Source organism: Neodiprion pinetum, chromosome 2, assembly GCF_021155775.2.
Source record: "Neodiprion pinetum isolate iyNeoPine1 chromosome 2, iyNeoPine1.2, whole genome shotgun sequence".
Taxonomy (NCBI): domain Eukaryota; kingdom Metazoa; phylum Arthropoda; class Insecta; order Hymenoptera; family Diprionidae; genus Neodiprion; species Neodiprion pinetum.
The window spans coordinates 5,602,305-5,619,717 of NC_060233.1; the positions used below are offsets into that span (position 1 = coordinate 5,602,305).

The window sequence follows — 17,413 nt, forward strand, 5'->3', positions numbered from 1 at the left end:
TTCGTGTCTCAAATCACCAGTGATTAGTGAGTGGAGAATCGACCCTTCGAGATACAACACATCACACGCGCTAGTTAGACATGTAGTAAAATCACGGAGTAGTAAAGTGTAATTGAAGGACACGTGGTTTGTAGAAGTGGAAAAAATAAACAGCTTAATCATGTTTTGATAAGAACTGAATAATTATCGTCAGTACAACGAGAACGATCTAGTTAAGAACCAATATCATTTTGATCCGTCATTGTTGATCCAACTTTTCTACCGCAGACAGAACATGTTGAAGGTATGATAAATTTTAACTAAGTCAATTATGTCTGACCAACGCCGGTATGTTCATCTTTTTTGAAAAATGCATATTGAATTATGAATGTAACGCTTATCGTTGAAAGAGTGAATTCTCACGATGCTTAGATTACCCACCTTCCATCCCTGCAAATAAAAATTACTAGATGGTCGATTGTTGTAATAATCGCGCCTAAGAGTGCAATAGTTCAATAATATATTAGGCGTTTTCTCATTTTGTTCGACCTATGAACTTGACTGGGGGGCAAATATCTGCAAGTTTTTTCTGCGACGATTGAGTACTCTATTTGGGCTTTTATCAATTGTCTCAACAGGGAGCTGTTGCTTTAGTGACTGGAGGGGGATCCGGCCTGGGTTTGGCGACGGTCGAAAGATTTGTGAAGCAAGGGTCAAAAGTTGTCATTGCTGATCTTGCCACATCTAAATCACATGAGATAGCAGATCAGCTTGGACCATCTGCAGCATTTTCCCCAACTGATGTAAATTTTCAATTGAATCATAAGTTGATGTTTCAAAAATTATAGTTTATAATATATTAGGTATGATCTTTATTGAAAATATTGAAATGAACAACATATTCCCAGGTAAGATCAGAGGAAGATGTCAAAACAGCATTGAACTTGGTGAAGGAAAAGTTTGGTAAATTAGATGTGGTCGTAAACTGTGCTGGTATCGGGATAGCTTATAAAACATACAATTTCAATAAGAAGAGGGCTCATGAATTGAGTGATTTTGAAAATGTACTGATGGTCAACACTGTCGGAACATTTAACGTAATTCGATTGGCAGCTGGTCTTATCGGCGAGAATGTACCTAACGAAGATGGGCAGCGGGGAGTCATAGTCAACACGTCTAGCATAGCAGCTTTCGATGGACAGATCGGCCAGGCTGCGTATGCAGCAAGCAAAGCTGCTGTGGCTGGCATGACTCTTCCCATTGCCAGAGATCTTTCAACTCAAGGTATTCGCGTTGTGACTATTGCACCTGGGTTGTTCGATACGCCACTGTTACAAGGACTGCCTGAGAAAGTGAGAAATTTTCTGGCAAACTCGATACCCTTTCCTCCAAGACTGGGAACTCCTGCTGAATATGCACAATTTGTAGAATCGGTTATCGAGAGTCCAGTTCTTAATGGCGAAGTCATAAGACTGGACGGTGCCTTGAGAATGCAGGCATAAAGTAAATGGGTTCTCCTTTTATTACAGATCTATTTATTACGTTGAATTAATTATGTGAATAATTGTTATTAATAAATAAATGGATCTGAGCTAGCAGCTCGAGTCATACAGACATTGATTGAGATATTCCACTTGAAATGCGGAAAGCCACCACCCGTACAATCCTAATCCCACAAGACTTATGAAGGCGTTCGGAAAATTATCTGAGAGCTATATTACAGGTATCGACAATTCTCTTTATTACTTGAAGTCTGTATATTAATATCTTGTAAATATGTTGCAAAAATCGCAACTTACTTTTTAACTATTTTCACCTAGAGTATTAGCTAGCAAAAATTGTGTACATAATATTAACATAAAAATATTTAGTTACAGTATGATTAGTCTTTTTTTCCAAGAACCTCAGGAGAATTCCAAAATTCCAACAAGTGCTGAAATTTGTACTGATGATTTTTCGGAAGAGCCAATTTTTCTGTTAAGGCGGGACATTCTGTTGTTTCTCCGAGGCCAGGTCAATCCTAGGCATTAGATTCTTTCAAGTTTTGAAGTTTTTCTAATTGATCTGGTTGTAGTTCGTCTGGAATGCTCGCTCTTCCTCCAACGATTACCTTTTCTTGGACAATGTCTGGCATATCTGCCACTTGAGAATCAATTTCTGTGTCACGCGTCACCAAAGACTGTGAGTTCTCAGCAGTGCTGGGCCCAGATGTTGAATCCGCCTCACTACCAGAGCTGCTGCTTACTGGAAAGGGGGCTGAATCAGCAGAGAAATCGTCCACGACAGATTTTTCATCAGTTTCCTCTACTACCTCCACCTCGTCTCGTTGTTGTACGTCAACTTGTTCCTGAAGGTCACTTTCTGCTGTTTTCTTAACTGAATCTTTTGAAGATTTTTTAGCTTTGTCCTTTGTTTCCTCGGAAGCTTCGTCCCCATTACTAGGAAACGATCGCTCGATTTCTTCCATAGGCGTAGCTGCGGTAATAACTATCTGTGCTACACCCAAACCAAACTCGTCAGTTTCTTGAGAGGACACTATCCTTTGAACTTCCACATCAGATTCTTGCTCTTGTTGATTCTCATCTTCCTACGATCCAAAGTTAAGTCATAATTTACAATATGTGAGACAGGATCTATAGCTTTATGCGCAATTTCTAAAGTGGAATAAGATTCTGTTGAGACATTTCCTCTACTGTCTGATATTATACACATTTGTGTGCACGATTGTTTTTACTACTCTGACTTGACTAATGTTTTGGTCCAATATTATTTCTTACAATTTTGTTAGCCAAGATTCCAGTGATACATCACTGGATTTGTCTGAACATTTTTTTTTTTACTGATGTCAAAATCTTACTTAGGAGTTATTTCAGTATAATTCTTGATTTACCTGAGGAACCGATTCATCAGTAACTTCCACAACTTGAGCAGCGAGAAAATATTTATTATTGAAAATGTAAACACATGAAAAACATCGGCTACCACATGAATAAATAAAAAGAGAACGAGAGAGAAAATAAAATGATATTCTATGAACTTGCATACCAAAAGAAAAGAGTATTCTATGTAAGTTATTTTATCGATAAAAATGATTATTTGAAAAATTTACTTCGTTGCCAAAAATTGATGAATTCTAGGACTTCAACTTTGGTACTCTTCAAGTACATACAGGATCCCAACGAAAAAAATCAACGTGCACTCGGCGTATTTGTCATTTTTGAAAGTACCTATTATTCCTGGTGGCTGGGTATCAACATCGTCTCCAAACTGTGACCCGTAATGGTCGTGTTGATTCTTAGATAATTTGATTGCAAAGCCCTGTTGATCGCTCATCACTTGACTCGGCATATTTTCAGAAAACTCTACACAAACAGAGCGATGAGGAATAAAGGAATTTCATAGGTCTTTACTGTAGGATAAATGTGAATGTCATCTTTGTTAGACGTTCACTTAGTTAATAATATTTGTTATTACCAGGTGGAATAGGTTGAGTGATGTCATCAGATAACAAAAACTCTGGTATTTCAGGTGGTGTAAATACAGGTGGTGCTGAACTTGGCGGTGTGTTGTCCTCCTGTAATGAAATCAAAATGATTTCACTATTTCTATGAGTTTTACATGTCATATCTTGATTTAGATTGGTCTCAAAATTTTCTATCGAATCAAATCCTGTTCAAAGTTTACCTGCGGTGTCAAGGGCGATCCATCAGCGGCACATGGTTCAACTATGAGAGATGGAAAAATGCCACATTGGCCACGTAGTTCTCCTTCCCACCAGCCATCATCGACATCGTGTGGTTCTTTTCTTAAAACTCGCATCACATCTCCTTCCATGAAACTGAGCTCTTCAGCACTGTTGGCATCATAATCGTACAACGCTATGCAGTACTGTGATGTACCTGGAATGCATTTTAAATGTAGGATTGCTCTACTAGTAACACAGTCCAAGTCAGAAATGATTAATGAATATCATTAATAATTACCATTTATGTGGGTTTCTATGACTGTGTTTTCAGTTGTGTCCTGTAAATTCATATCAGGGTCAACAGCGTCATGGTCATCAATAGTATAATCTACTGAGGAGAATGAGATTTGCTGAACAAGAGTTCCAGGTCCTTGTGAACTTAAACCAGTTGTAGTGTCGACGTCTCTTTCAACATCTAGATAATTCTGAGGCACAAATCCCTCTTCACCACGGTAGTTTCGTGCTCGAAGCCATCCATCTCCATCACCCTCACCGACAACGTCGAGTTGCTCACTTTCAACAATCGATAGTTCATCAGGGTTTTGTGCCTAGGTGAAAATCAGTTTTTTATTCACCCATTACTCCACCATCTTGTTCGTTAGTAAGTCTTTATTAATTTACACTTCAGAATACGAATATACTGACTGTGTATGAATAAAGTGCTGTGCATTTGTATATTTGCTGGTTAGAAGCGACCTCTGATGACTCTTGCGCTTGATTTGCATCAGCTTTGTCATCGTCATCCCAGTCGACTGCAGTTGCATCATCCCAACCAGCAGTGAGTTGCTCTATTCGTTGCTGTTCTTGTTCCAACATTGCTTAAAAAAAAATTTTTCAAGTAATCAGCAATGAATAACGTAACAGCTAAGAACTTAGTAGTCAACGATTAGGAACAATTTTTTTCTGTCCTTTACCATCAACTTCTGTACTGTCATGCCTTTGCCTATCTTCCTCTTCCGCATTCTCTTCAGATTGTTCTATGGCGCCATGATTTGTGCCTGGCCTTTCAACTGTAGTGAGATCACTGCCACCGTCACCATCACTGTCATAAAACGAATCTGAGGACGGATGTTCCTGAAAATATCCTTATTCTCCACATTGTTGCACTTGATGTTCTTGGAAATTAGGTGAGAAGGAATAAAAGCAAACTTATAAACTTTTGATAGTAATTTTGATGCATTAAGCACAAAATAATTGCTCAAGCGTACCGCTACTCCAGATGCATCAGTGCGAAATGATATAGAGCTGGCGGAACGAGGCATATCTTGCACACTCAACGTTTCAGCTTCTTGTAACAGTTCATCAATGTTGACTATAACAAATTAATACTTTTGAACACGAGGGAAAACTTATATTGAATACATCTTGTCGAATTTATGAGAAACACAGAATTTTAGTGCTTTTAAATAGCCCGGAGAACATTATCCCCATGAACGAAATATTCATTCTATATTACTTAACTCACCACCACCGTTGCGAAGACAATCGAGCCGCGCTTCAGCCTTCATCTTTGCCGTCTGCACGATAAAAATGAACAATATTATGTTAAGTTGTAGAAAACAAGTTTACAGTTGCAATTATATGATTTGTGTGAAAACGTACTTCTGAGCGTCTGATAGTCTGTTTCAATTCATCCATCTTTGTATCCAGATCAGGTCCATTCGGATCATTAGGATCCGACTACAATTGAAAATGCGTTTATTTAATGATCACCTATTTTCACAAACTTTATCATCACGGCATAAATGGTAAAAGACTTCAAATTCTGTTGAAGTTTTACCTTTTGTCCAGATTCTTTGAGCTGTTGTACAAATTGCAATTTTTTAGTAGCTTCTCTTATAGTATTCCCTTCTCTGGCCATTCTTGTTGCCCATCGCCGAGCTTCTTTTCCTAATGTTAACGACGCCGAATGGTCTGCCGTAACTCTGAACATGACAGATGTTATTACTATCTAACTGATCGTGCCCACGTAGAGTAGAGTTGTGAATCATATAAGTTCTCTTACCTGTTGACTGGGTCACTATCGCAAGGTTCAAATTCATATTGTATATGTTGTTTCAATACTGGATAGTACAGGTAACAACATTGTAAGTTATACTCCCGGGTAAGCTGTGGAATCAAAATACCTTAAGCAACTCTTGAACCAAGCGTCGAGTAATTACGTAGTATAGTATTCTAAATTTTGAGAAAATAATAGCACCTGTTGAGCTTGATCACGGATTTTACCAAAACTGTTCTGTGTTGCTAAGCATGTGAGGAGTTCTGTGCGGCCCATGAGTGTTAGGTATTCGGCTACCTTGTCATAAACGCCTTGTTCTAGGAACTGTAATTACGATTCGTCAAACAACTTGAAGCGGATAAAATAGAGAAGAGACATCAAATAGGACAATGATCTTGATGCAATATTCATATATATGTAGAATATACCTGCATCGTTGTCTGCAAGTCCACTACAAAATATCTGTTTTGATGAGCGTTAGCAGCAGCGAGACTAAGTAGATAATCATTACGTGCTCCAGTAGATTTCTCCTCCAAAGCATCCCGCTTTGAACTGACCTACGTTGGCAGATATAGAGGGACATTGATTATTCTGAATCGGCTTGAAGTAAGGTATGAAATGTACAAAGTAAATGAAAACAAGGAAAAGTGTGTTTAAAAATGAACATGTCACCTGAAAAAATTATTTTTACATCATACTTTTGGCTTCATCTATTATAACTATTTTTAAATTTACACATCGTTTCTGAAAATACCTTGGCACTATTTTTTTGCAGTGATGTTATTGACTGGAAGAACGATCCCTTCTTTTTCTTGAGCCTGGAATGATGTGTAATACAAATTAACCTTTACGAATGTAATAGCAGACATTGCGTAATTAACAAAACTTGTCCATGATTGTTGAAATAAGAAAATGCGACACGAATTAGGGTGAATCGTGAATTCAAAATTTGAGAAACATTCCGCTTGAGTATTGAATTTACAAGTATAACAAGATGTAAAGTTTTGATTAAAAATTTCCACCCACTTTTCCTCGATATCCTTGGCTTTGTCGCGGACATCATGAGCACTGTGCTCTTCGTCAAAATAAAACTTTTTTGTCTTATCAACATCTTGTACGCAAGTTTGAAGCTCTTTTTGTACCATCATCAATTGGTCGATAGCCTGAAACAGGTGATTCAGTTGCATATAATTTGCGTCGTGAATAACGTGTTTAGAAATTATCGATACGTTGTAAATCATTCATTTCACATTATATTTCATTATACCTTTTTAGAAATTTGAACTTTGTGCAACTTCAAACTCTTTGCATCGTCGGCAATTTGTTGTTGAAAGACTTCGATTGCTGCCAAACGTGCTCTAGCTAGTTTCTCGTTTTCTTCTAATACTGTTCTCCAAACATTCCACATGTTCCTATGAATCATTTAAAATTACTTCGCAATGTTGAAGTGCGACGTTACAAAATTTTTTGTTCTGCATTTTCTTTAAAAAAAATGTCAATGGAAACATATATAATTACCATTTTTCTTCTCCACCCTCGATTTTGATATCAGGTATATTTGGAATCTTTTTATTCAAGTATGCCGAAGATATTTTAAGTAACGCCTGAAAAATAATTCGAAATCTGAGTCACTATAACACACCTGCTTTATGTGCGGAAACATATAAACTATTTCATGGCAACGTCCGAAGAAAAATTCTCGTATTTCTTCTCTTCTTTTTTTAGAATAGACCAGTTATACGTCAAAAAATAAAACGCATACCTATACAAATGACTCTCATAAATCACATAACAAACCCGAGGAAATACATACGATTTCACCATTTGAATTTGAATGAAAACTTTTTACCTCACAATGTGAAGAGAAAAACGATCAATGGCATAGTATTGGAACGTTGATCATTTAGTAAACAGAATTTGTACAACAGGGTGTGTTGATGTGATGAAATAGTATGCAAATATAGATATAAAGTTGGAACATATACAGCGTAATGTATGCTTCGGTATATAATATATTGACGAACGTATTTTTATACGTAGTCGGACCGAATGGGGATGCTACCCATTCATAAATTAGGAACCAAGTATATATGAAAGAAGGAACGTAAACCGGGAATTACAACAGAAACAGGCAGATCGATGATTGGGTAATTATTAATAACTATACTACAATGGTAACTGAAACTCACCTCAGAATAGGACTTTTCGATTGCAGATTTCTTAATCGTGAAATTTCTGTACAATTAAATATTAATTGAATATTTTAATTATAATGAAGATGTACAAATTGATAAAGCTATATATCGTTACAGTAATATAATATGATGTATACAAGAACGAAACAAAAATTTGCGGCAGTAATTTCAAAACGCAAGATATTCCATCCGTTATATATAATATTATTTTGTACAAAATATGAAATTCGTTCAAATTTATACAACATGATATATAATTATTTTTCTTACACTATACATATGTATATTCAGTATAATGATACATGCGCTTTGAAAATATAGACAGATTCTTGCGTGAATCTAAATATATCAAATAAAATTTTTTTTTTTTATTTGTCAGAAGCGTTTTCTCACTTTTATGACTGATGGCACGGCTTTCGGTACTCAATTCTAATCGATCAGAAATCAATTCTGATGAAATCTTGAGGATATTATACTTTATACTTATCATGCTATTGCATTACCTTGATAAGTTTCAAATCAAGCAACGCTTCAGATAGTATCAAATGTGATTGATAGGGTAATATAACAACGTTTAATATACGTATTTAGTTTATTTATAGCCATCAGCCATAACACGTGAATATTGAGCGGCAAAAAAACAAACGAAAAAAAAACTACGCTAAAATGCCGTAACAATGATCTCCTAAAATTTCTGCGAGCGAACAAAAAAAAAAACACATATGACGCAGCGTTATATCTAATTGTAATCAAGCTCACCGTATATCCTCCAACAAATCGCATTCATGTTGATTTTTTGCCTGCAGTTTCGCTGCCTGTTCGGTATGCAAGTTTTTCAAAAACTTTGCATAATTTCCCTGTACGAAAAATATTCATACGTTTCTTTAAAACAGTAATTACCTGCATTCGGTTATAATTGGTATGGGATTGGAATACGCGTCAATCACGACGTACTTTGCCCTTTTCGCTTTTCATAATTATACCGTACGAACCGCATTACGAGAGTATACCCACAGAGAATCTTGCCTATATCCTAGTTTCTCAACGAATATCGATCATAGATATAAGGCATATGCGGATTATTTTAAACGACGACGATGTGAAGTTACGATGATGGTGAAGTGGGACAATCACTGATTGTACACGGTAAGAGAAACGTGCCAAATACTTCTTTCCTTATCGCGACGATGTTCCGCAGATAGTCGTTTGCTAAATTTTCAGTTTTTCAATTCCTTCAATTTATACTTACGAGCTTACGCTTACATAACGATAACATGAAACAGTTACAATTTATACATACACACATATATATATACACACATATTTATACTCTTCCGAATTCACAGCGCACGCCTCACGTAATCAATGATATTATATGATTTCAAAATATATATGACTCCATTTTTTTTTCCAAGATAATTCAATATTCGGCACTAAAATAGCGTATTACTGAAAATAAGATTCGCTGATTTGCACTCTGATATAGAATTATTTGAAAACTGCAGCAGTACGGTGTGCGGAAAATAATTATTTAGGTATTTAGAAAAAAGAATTGAGTAACATCGGCGTGACATATACCTATGCATAAATACCGAAGCGCAGATTGTATATATGTAGGTTTATATATTCACATAATGTACATAATCGCATTAAATTTTCCTTAGACTCTTCACCTTGAGAAAAAGCTCTGACGTGAATTAAGGAAGTGGGTAATGCAGAGGTTTTTTTTTTTTTTACTAGCACCAGGACTGCTCGTCTTACTTGTATAATTATGGACGAAGGATGAGTTGAAAGTCCGCCAATCTAACGAAGGATTTCGGTCATACCTGCGATTTATAAATCTCATTCGAAATGTATAAACGGCCATTTTTTCATTCAAGAATGAAGCATCACTGCATCAAACGTGCACTAGGTCATCATTTGTAGGTAGATATTTACCACATATCCACTATGTACAGCCAAGGCCGATCATGTATTTTGAAGATAATTGTGCATGCGATCCATATCAAACCTACATCACGAACGATGACGGATGTATTAACGAGTGAAGATCGTTTTGCGATAGTTGCGATAATTTGAATTTGAATAACGATTCGGTTTAATCTTCGATTCATTGCAAAGTCCCTTGCATATTATTCTAGACGAAAATTCGAGAGTTTGAACGATTATTACATTGATAACGAAACAACCCAGAAAATGAAAGGTGCGAAAGTAAAATATAGTATTCGTGTAAAATTTTGCGGAGGTAAAAGACCCGGGCATTGATTTTCCCGGTTAGTGTGTCGGTGGTATCAATTTTATATTTGGTACCCAGAATCAATAAGGCAGGTCGGAAACCCCCGCGTGTATATTGTATTCGATTATACGGTTGATATGTAAAAGTAAACAGTAAACTTGACCGCGATTCGCAGGGCGAGGGGGATGAAATGTTTAATTAATAAATCCAGTCTTCGCCGTAAATTTGTGGGTAGGTACACGCCTTTCGGGTATCGTTCGCCTTTTAATCGGCGATAATGCACTTACTTTTCTTGGGGGCGGCTGCATGCTGAACACACTTGGCTGCTGCAGCCTCGCCACTAAGTACTGTAATTTTTTGGAAATGCCTTCACTGGTTACCAACCCGTATACTACTGCTCTCTTGCCCTCGTCTCAACCTATTTATTGATCGAACCGACGCTTGCGCCCGGAGGTGTGTTTTCGTCGGTCCACGATATACGCGCGAGACCATCAAACCCGCCTACTCTTCTTCTCCACTTTGCTCTCTATCGCGAGATACCTTCTCTATTTTCTTCTCTCCTCTTTCTAATTTCGCTTGGATTTCGAATAACTGAATGAATAAATGCGAAAATAAATTTAAAGCGGATTGAAAAAAAGAAATAATCATCATCAACAGCGGGTGATAATTTCAACCCTCCGCAATTGATAATGGGACAAAGAGAGAAAACACGCGTGAAAAATTTGAGATTTTGTTTTTTTCACTTCAATAATTATGTAACGTGTTCGTGTATAATATGGATAATATGTAACACTCGTTTTAAGGTGACGCTACATTTTTCTACAGTTCGATTAGAGGAGATGAATAAGGATACTAGCGCGCTTGTACGCATGATTAGACTGTTCCGTTTGCTAACGCTCATTTGTGCGTAAATTATCATCTATTATAATTTATAATGTATCAAAGGATCAATCGCTAACTGATCCCAAGGCCGATCTATTTTTGTTCAAAGAACCCCTACGTCTATTGGTACCTCGATTTTCAGATCCAGTGATTTTTCACCTACACTTTAACATCACGGGAAACGTAAGCGTTCGTAAAATTTTTTAAAGTTTAAACAATTGTGGCTAATCTCTATCGTCCCTCGATTTTTACTCGCACATTCGATTATTACTATAAATAACGCTAGGGTGAGAATTGAGGTGTGAATGATAGAGCGGGTCAGTATGTTGTTTGAAAATTTTATTAAATATATTTCAAAGTGTATAAACAGGTATAGATAATGTGTCAGATTTGTTCTTACTGGTATAATTATATCATTTAAGAGGTTTCGTCGGGTAATAATTGGTTGAGATCCGAGTCCGCTGGTAATCCAACGGCTCCTTCAGCGTCAGTATCAATGCCCATGGGATTAGCTGCTAATGGTTGAGGTATAGGATCCATGCCGATTGCCGTTATGGGATTTTCTCCAGCATCCAGTACAGGATCTGCTGTAGCCTCGGCAAGATTTGTTACAGACTTAGATTTCAGGCATTGAAAATCGACGTGACGGCTCTTGGCTTCTTCTTTCTCCCATGACATGTGAATAAAAGGACGTTGGACGTAATTATATATAACTTCCGCACGGCCGTCCGCTCTCTTCTTCACCTTCTCCTTGTACGTTGGGTATCCCTCGATCCCCAAGCGTATTTTTTTCAGTCCTCGTTCTTTCATCACTTGTTTGGCCACATCTCGATTTTCAATGTATTTAAAAAATCGGTACATGGCCGTGCTGTTCACCGCTACGAAAAAACAACGATTCGGTTCATTACAAAGTAAGGCATTTCGGGATTTCGTTATCGCGTCTGTGAGAAACAAATTCGGGAAGTGAAAGATGTGAATCGCGAATTGTGCATATTTTATATCAAATCATTTATTACTCTGTGAGTATTCCTCGCCCATTTGGGGTGGATATTCTTCATCCCAGTCTACGACGTCATCTTCGAGTAAAACTACGACGTGGCATTCTCTGTCTCCTCGTTGCGCACTGTTAACCATTAGTGGTAATATCAAGTCTTCGAGAAAAACTTCAAACTGGCAGCGAGCTCCTTCATTAGACAATTCGTGAAGCAGTCCCCCTGTAACACATTTCAATTCATATTTGGATGCAGGTAAAAAATTTTTTTCTCCAAGCTTTATAGAATTTAGATGTTGAGATACCGTAGTGTATTCATTTTTCTCAAGCATCATTCGATTTTATAAAGTCAATGAGATGTTTCATAAGTGAATATCTTACGTTTTTGGATACCACTTTCTGCACAGTATATTAAAAATACACTGAATTTCATAAAGTTATTATTTTGTTCGAACAAAAAGAATTGTTAAAGAATAGATTCGAATAGTTGGGGTGACTTGAAACCTAACTTGGAACCACGTGTTTCTAGAAATGTAAAACTTCAAACGAATCTGTGCCTCTTAAATTTTCACCTTCGTAGGAGAAGGCAAAAACTCATTGACAATCTTTGTCCCATTTACTATCTCGTGACTTTAGATGTTTTTTTCAACCTCAATAATACACCCTATATACAATCCCAATTTTATTGCCTGAAACTTTGCTCAAATACCTACTTGTAATTAGTTTCTCGTGGCATTGGTGATACGTGATGGAGTTTAAAGTTTTAAAACCCCTTAAATATTTTAACTCTAATAATAACTACTGAAACTTGATTGTATCAGTAAAAAAAAAATCCAATTGTATACCACTTTTTTAGAGTGATTGTAGTTTGCTTTTAAATTGGGCAGTGCAGTTCAAAACTTACGCAAATTTTGGCATTTAACTGTGTTGGCATCAAACGGTACCAGAAGATAATCGCAAGCTTCGTGAAGTTCTTGTACAGTAACGGTAGGAGGGCACCGAATTACGCCTTCTTTATAGTACTCCAAAATGGCTCTGAACACCATGGCAGAAATTCCATCCGCAAGTTCGTGTTCACCTCTTTCATTTGGCAGAGCAAATTCGATGCCGGAACTGAACATACGGCCCAGCATCGTATTTGGATAAGCAGTGAATAATGCCGGATCTAAAATGAATCTATAAAGCATTCAACAGTCGTTATAACATCGTACAATAGGCAGTTAATTTTTCTCGATTGGGACACAAATGCTAATTTCTCGTATAATTCATGAACATTTCATCTGACTCGGATTGAAATTCTTCGATAAACAAGCATTGAATGTTATCTATTACCTAGTATTATCAACAATGAGCGTTATCCGCTCTTCACTGGCTGGTGCACCACTCATGCCGGATGCAACTCCCGGCGCTGATACTTTATCATGAGTTTGGTTAGGCTGAGGTTTTGCAAACCCGACTGATGAACGCATTCTGTAACAGTAGAGTATAAAAGGATAGCTCAATACTAAGTATGTATAATATTCGGCAATGACACACAGCAGAATGGCTTTTGCGTGACCCCTTTACTTTGGAAATTTGGTAGGTACATGAGATTTGAGAAAAGATATCGTAGCAATTGACGCATGTAAACATACCTGACGCGCTACCAGCTGTTGGTCTCACCTAGTTCCTCGGAACCTTATCCTCGAAGATGAATAACTTTACAGTGGCAACAGTAAGAGTGGATAGATCAAATGATTATCAAAACTGAGTTCGATTACGAGTGATTAATTTTTATACTGACAACACTTTAGAAGTAATCGACAGATATTATCATCAAGCTAGACCAACTACTGTTTTTATTCTTTACCTTTCTTATCTATTTCACTTACGTGCTTTGTCTTTCTGGATTGAGGGAACGACAGTGCTGGTCGTTGCTTCCATCCCGCTGTACCAGACAAGGTTTTGGTTTGGTTGAGCCACCACAACTACATGCAAAACAACCATATTTTCTTACTAATCTTCTACTAATATCAAGCAATCCAAGGACTACCAGTACCTGGTTATTTAACACGAGAGAGTGCTAAGAGAAACTTTCTAAAAATAAGCGTACAGTGAACAACTTATAATCAAGATAATGTCACAACATAACGTGACAACAACGAATGACAACACCTTTGAAATATCGAAAATAAGTACTATTATACGATTCTCAACGACCATTTCATCAAGCTAGTACATTTGATTAAACGTCGGAAGTTCCGCTTTTCCTAAACGCACTACCTAAACCCAGCATAGAGTAAAGTGAATGACAAGGAAAACGAACTGATTCTAACTCTTAGGGTTTTATATCGGAAATTATGGAGAAATGGATGATAATGGAATAGAAAAATAGTAATGAAATATTATTCAGACCACCTACAGCGCATGAAGCTAATTTTCGAATGTATTTTTGGTTGATTTTATCGGGTGGAAAAGTAATAAAATTCGTGTCGATACCAAGAATCAGAGACAAGCCACAAGAAGTTTTGTACCTGAAATTGTAATGTTGTATAAAATTAAACTTACATTTATACCGTTTGATAATGGTTGATAAAAACAACCATGCACTGATGTTTTCTACATTTTACCCAGATTCACGTAGTCATTTTCTGATTCGTTGCAGAATATTTCTACCAAATTTCAAGAGGGCTTTGTTAAATCATTTGACCTACTGTACCATTTGATGACCATTTGTCCTTTCTGGCTGTGCCAAGAATAAATTTTGCTACTCGTTATAACGTCAAACGATACTCAGTAAATATTCGTTTGTACACCCATTTAAACAAGTCATCAAGCCTCTATTTTAATCGGATCTTGCTAATATACTTCAGAAAACAATCAAATATTAAATTATTTTCTACAGCTAATAGCGTGCTTAATGTTATTCACTTGCTTGTTTCTACCATAGACACATTATTCTTGTTCAGAAAAAGATTTATTATAGTAGATAATTTATATTCATTCTGAACAAATAACGTACGAACATGCAGAGAATTCTAAAGCTACAATTAAACTACTATCTTCTATGTAATAATAACATCAATACTCAACGACGTGTACAATATTTTTTATTTACTTTAAACATTCTCTTTACGACCTCACATCATATTAAGAGAACAATTTATAGCTTAGGAAATTTTGATACGTTTACTACGTCGTATCATTATTCAGACCGTTTATCTTTAGTATCAGAATCCAACCTACCCAAATCTGTTCTTGTATACGCGGTGGCGACCGCGGCTATCCGTTTCCTTGTAGTCTGTCTCTGTATCGCTGCTACTATCTTGCACATAACTTAAACGATCTCCAGGATTTGACATGTCAGGCCAGCTAGTAGAATGATGAAAGAAAAAAACCAGAAAAATATTCATTAATCACTGACTGTAAAATACTTTAAAGTTTTACAACAATGAGCTACATGACTAGGTGATCTGAATGAAGACGGCAAATCTGAATTTGCATGATTTCCGAGCGGGATGAAAAATTTACAGTATAGAAAAATCTTACAGTGAAATTGATGTTTTATCCATTGAGAAAGAGATATGAAGAAACAGGATTCCAAGGTGACCTTGTCAACTTAGCAATGAAATAACAAGTAAACTACTCCGCGTTTATTTAGTTGCCTTGAACACTTTGTAAAAATATTCTTCTTTTAGAAATTTCAATGTTTGATGAACAATTATAAACGATGCATGAAAAGTTTGGACAACGTTATGCTTTCAAGTCAAACTTGACTGCGGTAATAATAAGAGAATACAGAAGCTGTGGCGTGACTCGAGTCTCAAAATAAATTGAAGTAAGTTCATTTGCCAAAAGTAATCACGTATCATCGTACTTGCATACGTATATTCAAGACTTTATATTAATAGATCACAGGATCATCAAAAAGGTAATGAAATGTTATACAACACTTCACTCGACAACAGAGAAGCATGCCTTGCTTGTACGACGCAGTCGTATTATTGATAAGTGAGATGACGAATCGTACGAGTAACAACCTATAATAACAGTAAAACGTGCCACTCCCTATTTTTTATCTTTCTTTCTTCGTAATCCTAATTTCTTTTATTCACCACGGTTGGAAATCTCGTGGGGAGAAATAAGGAAAATATGTTGACAAGAACATAGATCCAACGATTTTTGTTGGAATCCCTTGAATAGAGTACAGCTAGCATTGTTGGGACTATGAAGTTTAGTTACTGAGAAATACTAGAGGTCTGGTTGTTGTGTGTATAATGTACTTACGAATGATAAAATGGTAAATACCACTCTATTTTCTCCAATAGCCACTTTAATGAGGAGCAAATTTGAACGCTGCAAAAGTAAAACCTAACCTGTCTAGTTTTTTTTACAGTAAATCGCATTCCAAACCAACGGTTAATACCCTTAAAGGTTGTCTGATATTTCTCAATTACCTGATAGACTAGGCCATTTGTTATGGTTTTTTCTGCAATAACTTTATTCTCGTCTGTTCTACGGATCCCGAAACTTCGGCAGACAAAGGTACATATGTTCGGAAGGAGATGCAGAAACAATTACTAGCCGTGACTAAGTTAGTGTTTTTTTTTTTTTTGGTTTTTCTTTCTTTTATTATACTTTTCTCATTACAAACAGAACGCACAGGTAGAATGATAATTAATATCAAATTGACAATATTTTTTCTTTTTTTGTTTTTCCTAACTCCGTCTGTCACTCCTAATAAATAAACTGTATTCTCGTGTCATATGAATCACTTAAATCGAACTTACGGCACTCTTTTGGCCCGTATTGACGTACCAATGATTATTTTAACGACAGTCTACTGGCTCAAAAAGACAACATGGTATTAACATTTGATTTGAAACTGTCAAAGAACTCCCCGTTAGCAACTAAGGACTATTTCACGGTCTATACCGGACGGGGTTCAATGGTTGGTCAGGAGAAATCCCTTTAGCTGAAACTTGGAGCATATACTACTGGAGGGAGCTACCTATTCCATCGACCTCGCGATAGTTGCAGCCCGAGTAATGAGAGAGACAGGTTATAACCAACATACACCTCTCTCTCTCACTCCTTTGCTGCACTTTCTGTGTACGCTAACCAGTAGTATGACATACTCTAAGGGCTGAAAGGACTTAAATCAGACAGGCGCGCAGACACGGGGAATTCTCGAAGCTGGGCAAAGATACCGATGTAGTTATGTAGTGTACTCTTAGCATTTTCTGAATTAGAAGGAATAAATTCTAGGTATGTAACATACATAGATGCGTACATACGTCGTCGATTTATTTCGACGGTAAACCGTGATTGGAGTAATAACAATTCTTCGGAGTGTAAAATCGATTACGATTTCGGTCATTAAACCCTCAACGCATCAATCGATAGC

At 36.7% G+C, this 17,413-nt stretch overlaps 3 protein-coding genes across 29 annotated transcripts; 1 reads left to right on the forward strand and 2 right to left on the reverse strand.

Moving 5' to 3' along the window:
• Positions 1-14: 14 nt before the first annotated feature.
• scu (hydroxysteroid 17-beta dehydrogenase 10) lies at positions 15-1,599 on the forward strand. The gene is made up of 3 exons (XM_046611563.2): positions 15-283; positions 618-782; positions 888-1,599. The coding sequence occupies exons 1-3, from the start codon at positions 275-277 to the stop codon at positions 1,479-1,481; spliced, it is 768 nt and encodes a 255-aa protein (XP_046467519.1). The 5' UTR covers positions 15-274; the 3' UTR covers positions 1,482-1,599.
• Positions 1,600-1,696: 97 nt separating this feature from the next.
• Positions 1,697-10,572, reverse strand: LOC124211953 (protein nervous wreck). Of its 4 annotated transcripts, XM_046611527.2 has the most exons (22): positions 10,442-10,572; positions 8,678-8,775; positions 7,913-7,958; positions 7,242-7,327; positions 6,991-7,135; positions 6,750-6,886; positions 6,478-6,541; positions 6,152-6,280; positions 5,925-6,047; positions 5,730-5,833; positions 5,505-5,649; positions 5,327-5,404; positions 5,190-5,241; positions 4,933-5,036; positions 4,639-4,798; positions 4,370-4,542; positions 3,963-4,272; positions 3,664-3,878; positions 3,454-3,553; positions 3,207-3,341; positions 2,870-2,901; positions 1,697-2,566 (listed from the first exon to the last, which is right to left on the reverse strand). In XM_046611527.2, the coding sequence occupies exons 1-22, from the start codon at positions 10,460-10,462 to the stop codon at positions 2,000-2,002; spliced, it is 3,024 nt and encodes a 1,007-aa protein (XP_046467483.1). In that variant the 5' UTR covers positions 10,463-10,572; the 3' UTR covers positions 1,697-1,999. The 4 variants fall into 4 exon arrangements, with proteins under 4 accessions (XP_046467483.1, XP_046467484.1, XP_068989878.1 ...); XM_046611528.2 differs by lacking the exon at positions 7,913-7,958; XM_046611529.2 differs by lacking the exon at positions 2,870-2,901 and having other exon boundaries at positions 2,424-2,566.
• A 786-nt stretch (positions 10,573-11,358) lies between these two features.
• LOC124211956 (BTB/POZ domain-containing protein 10) lies at positions 11,359-16,988 on the reverse strand. 24 transcript variants are annotated; one of them, XM_046611552.1, is made up of 8 exons: positions 16,942-16,988; positions 16,315-16,362; positions 15,253-15,378; positions 13,899-13,994; positions 13,360-13,497; positions 12,932-13,203; positions 12,053-12,250; positions 11,359-11,914 (listed from the first exon to the last, which is right to left on the reverse strand). In XM_046611552.1, the coding sequence occupies exons 3-8, from the start codon at positions 15,366-15,368 to the stop codon at positions 11,454-11,456; spliced, it is 1,281 nt and encodes a 426-aa protein (XP_046467508.1). In that variant the 5' UTR covers positions 15,369-15,378; positions 16,315-16,362; positions 16,942-16,988; the 3' UTR covers positions 11,359-11,453. The 24 variants fall into 24 exon arrangements, with proteins under 24 accessions (XP_046467508.1, XP_046467503.1, XP_068989602.1 ...); XM_046611547.1 differs by having other exon boundaries at positions 16,294-16,362; XM_069133501.1 differs by lacking the exon at positions 16,942-16,988 and adding an exon at positions 16,825-16,935.
• Between the last annotated feature and the right edge of the window lie 425 nt (positions 16,989-17,413).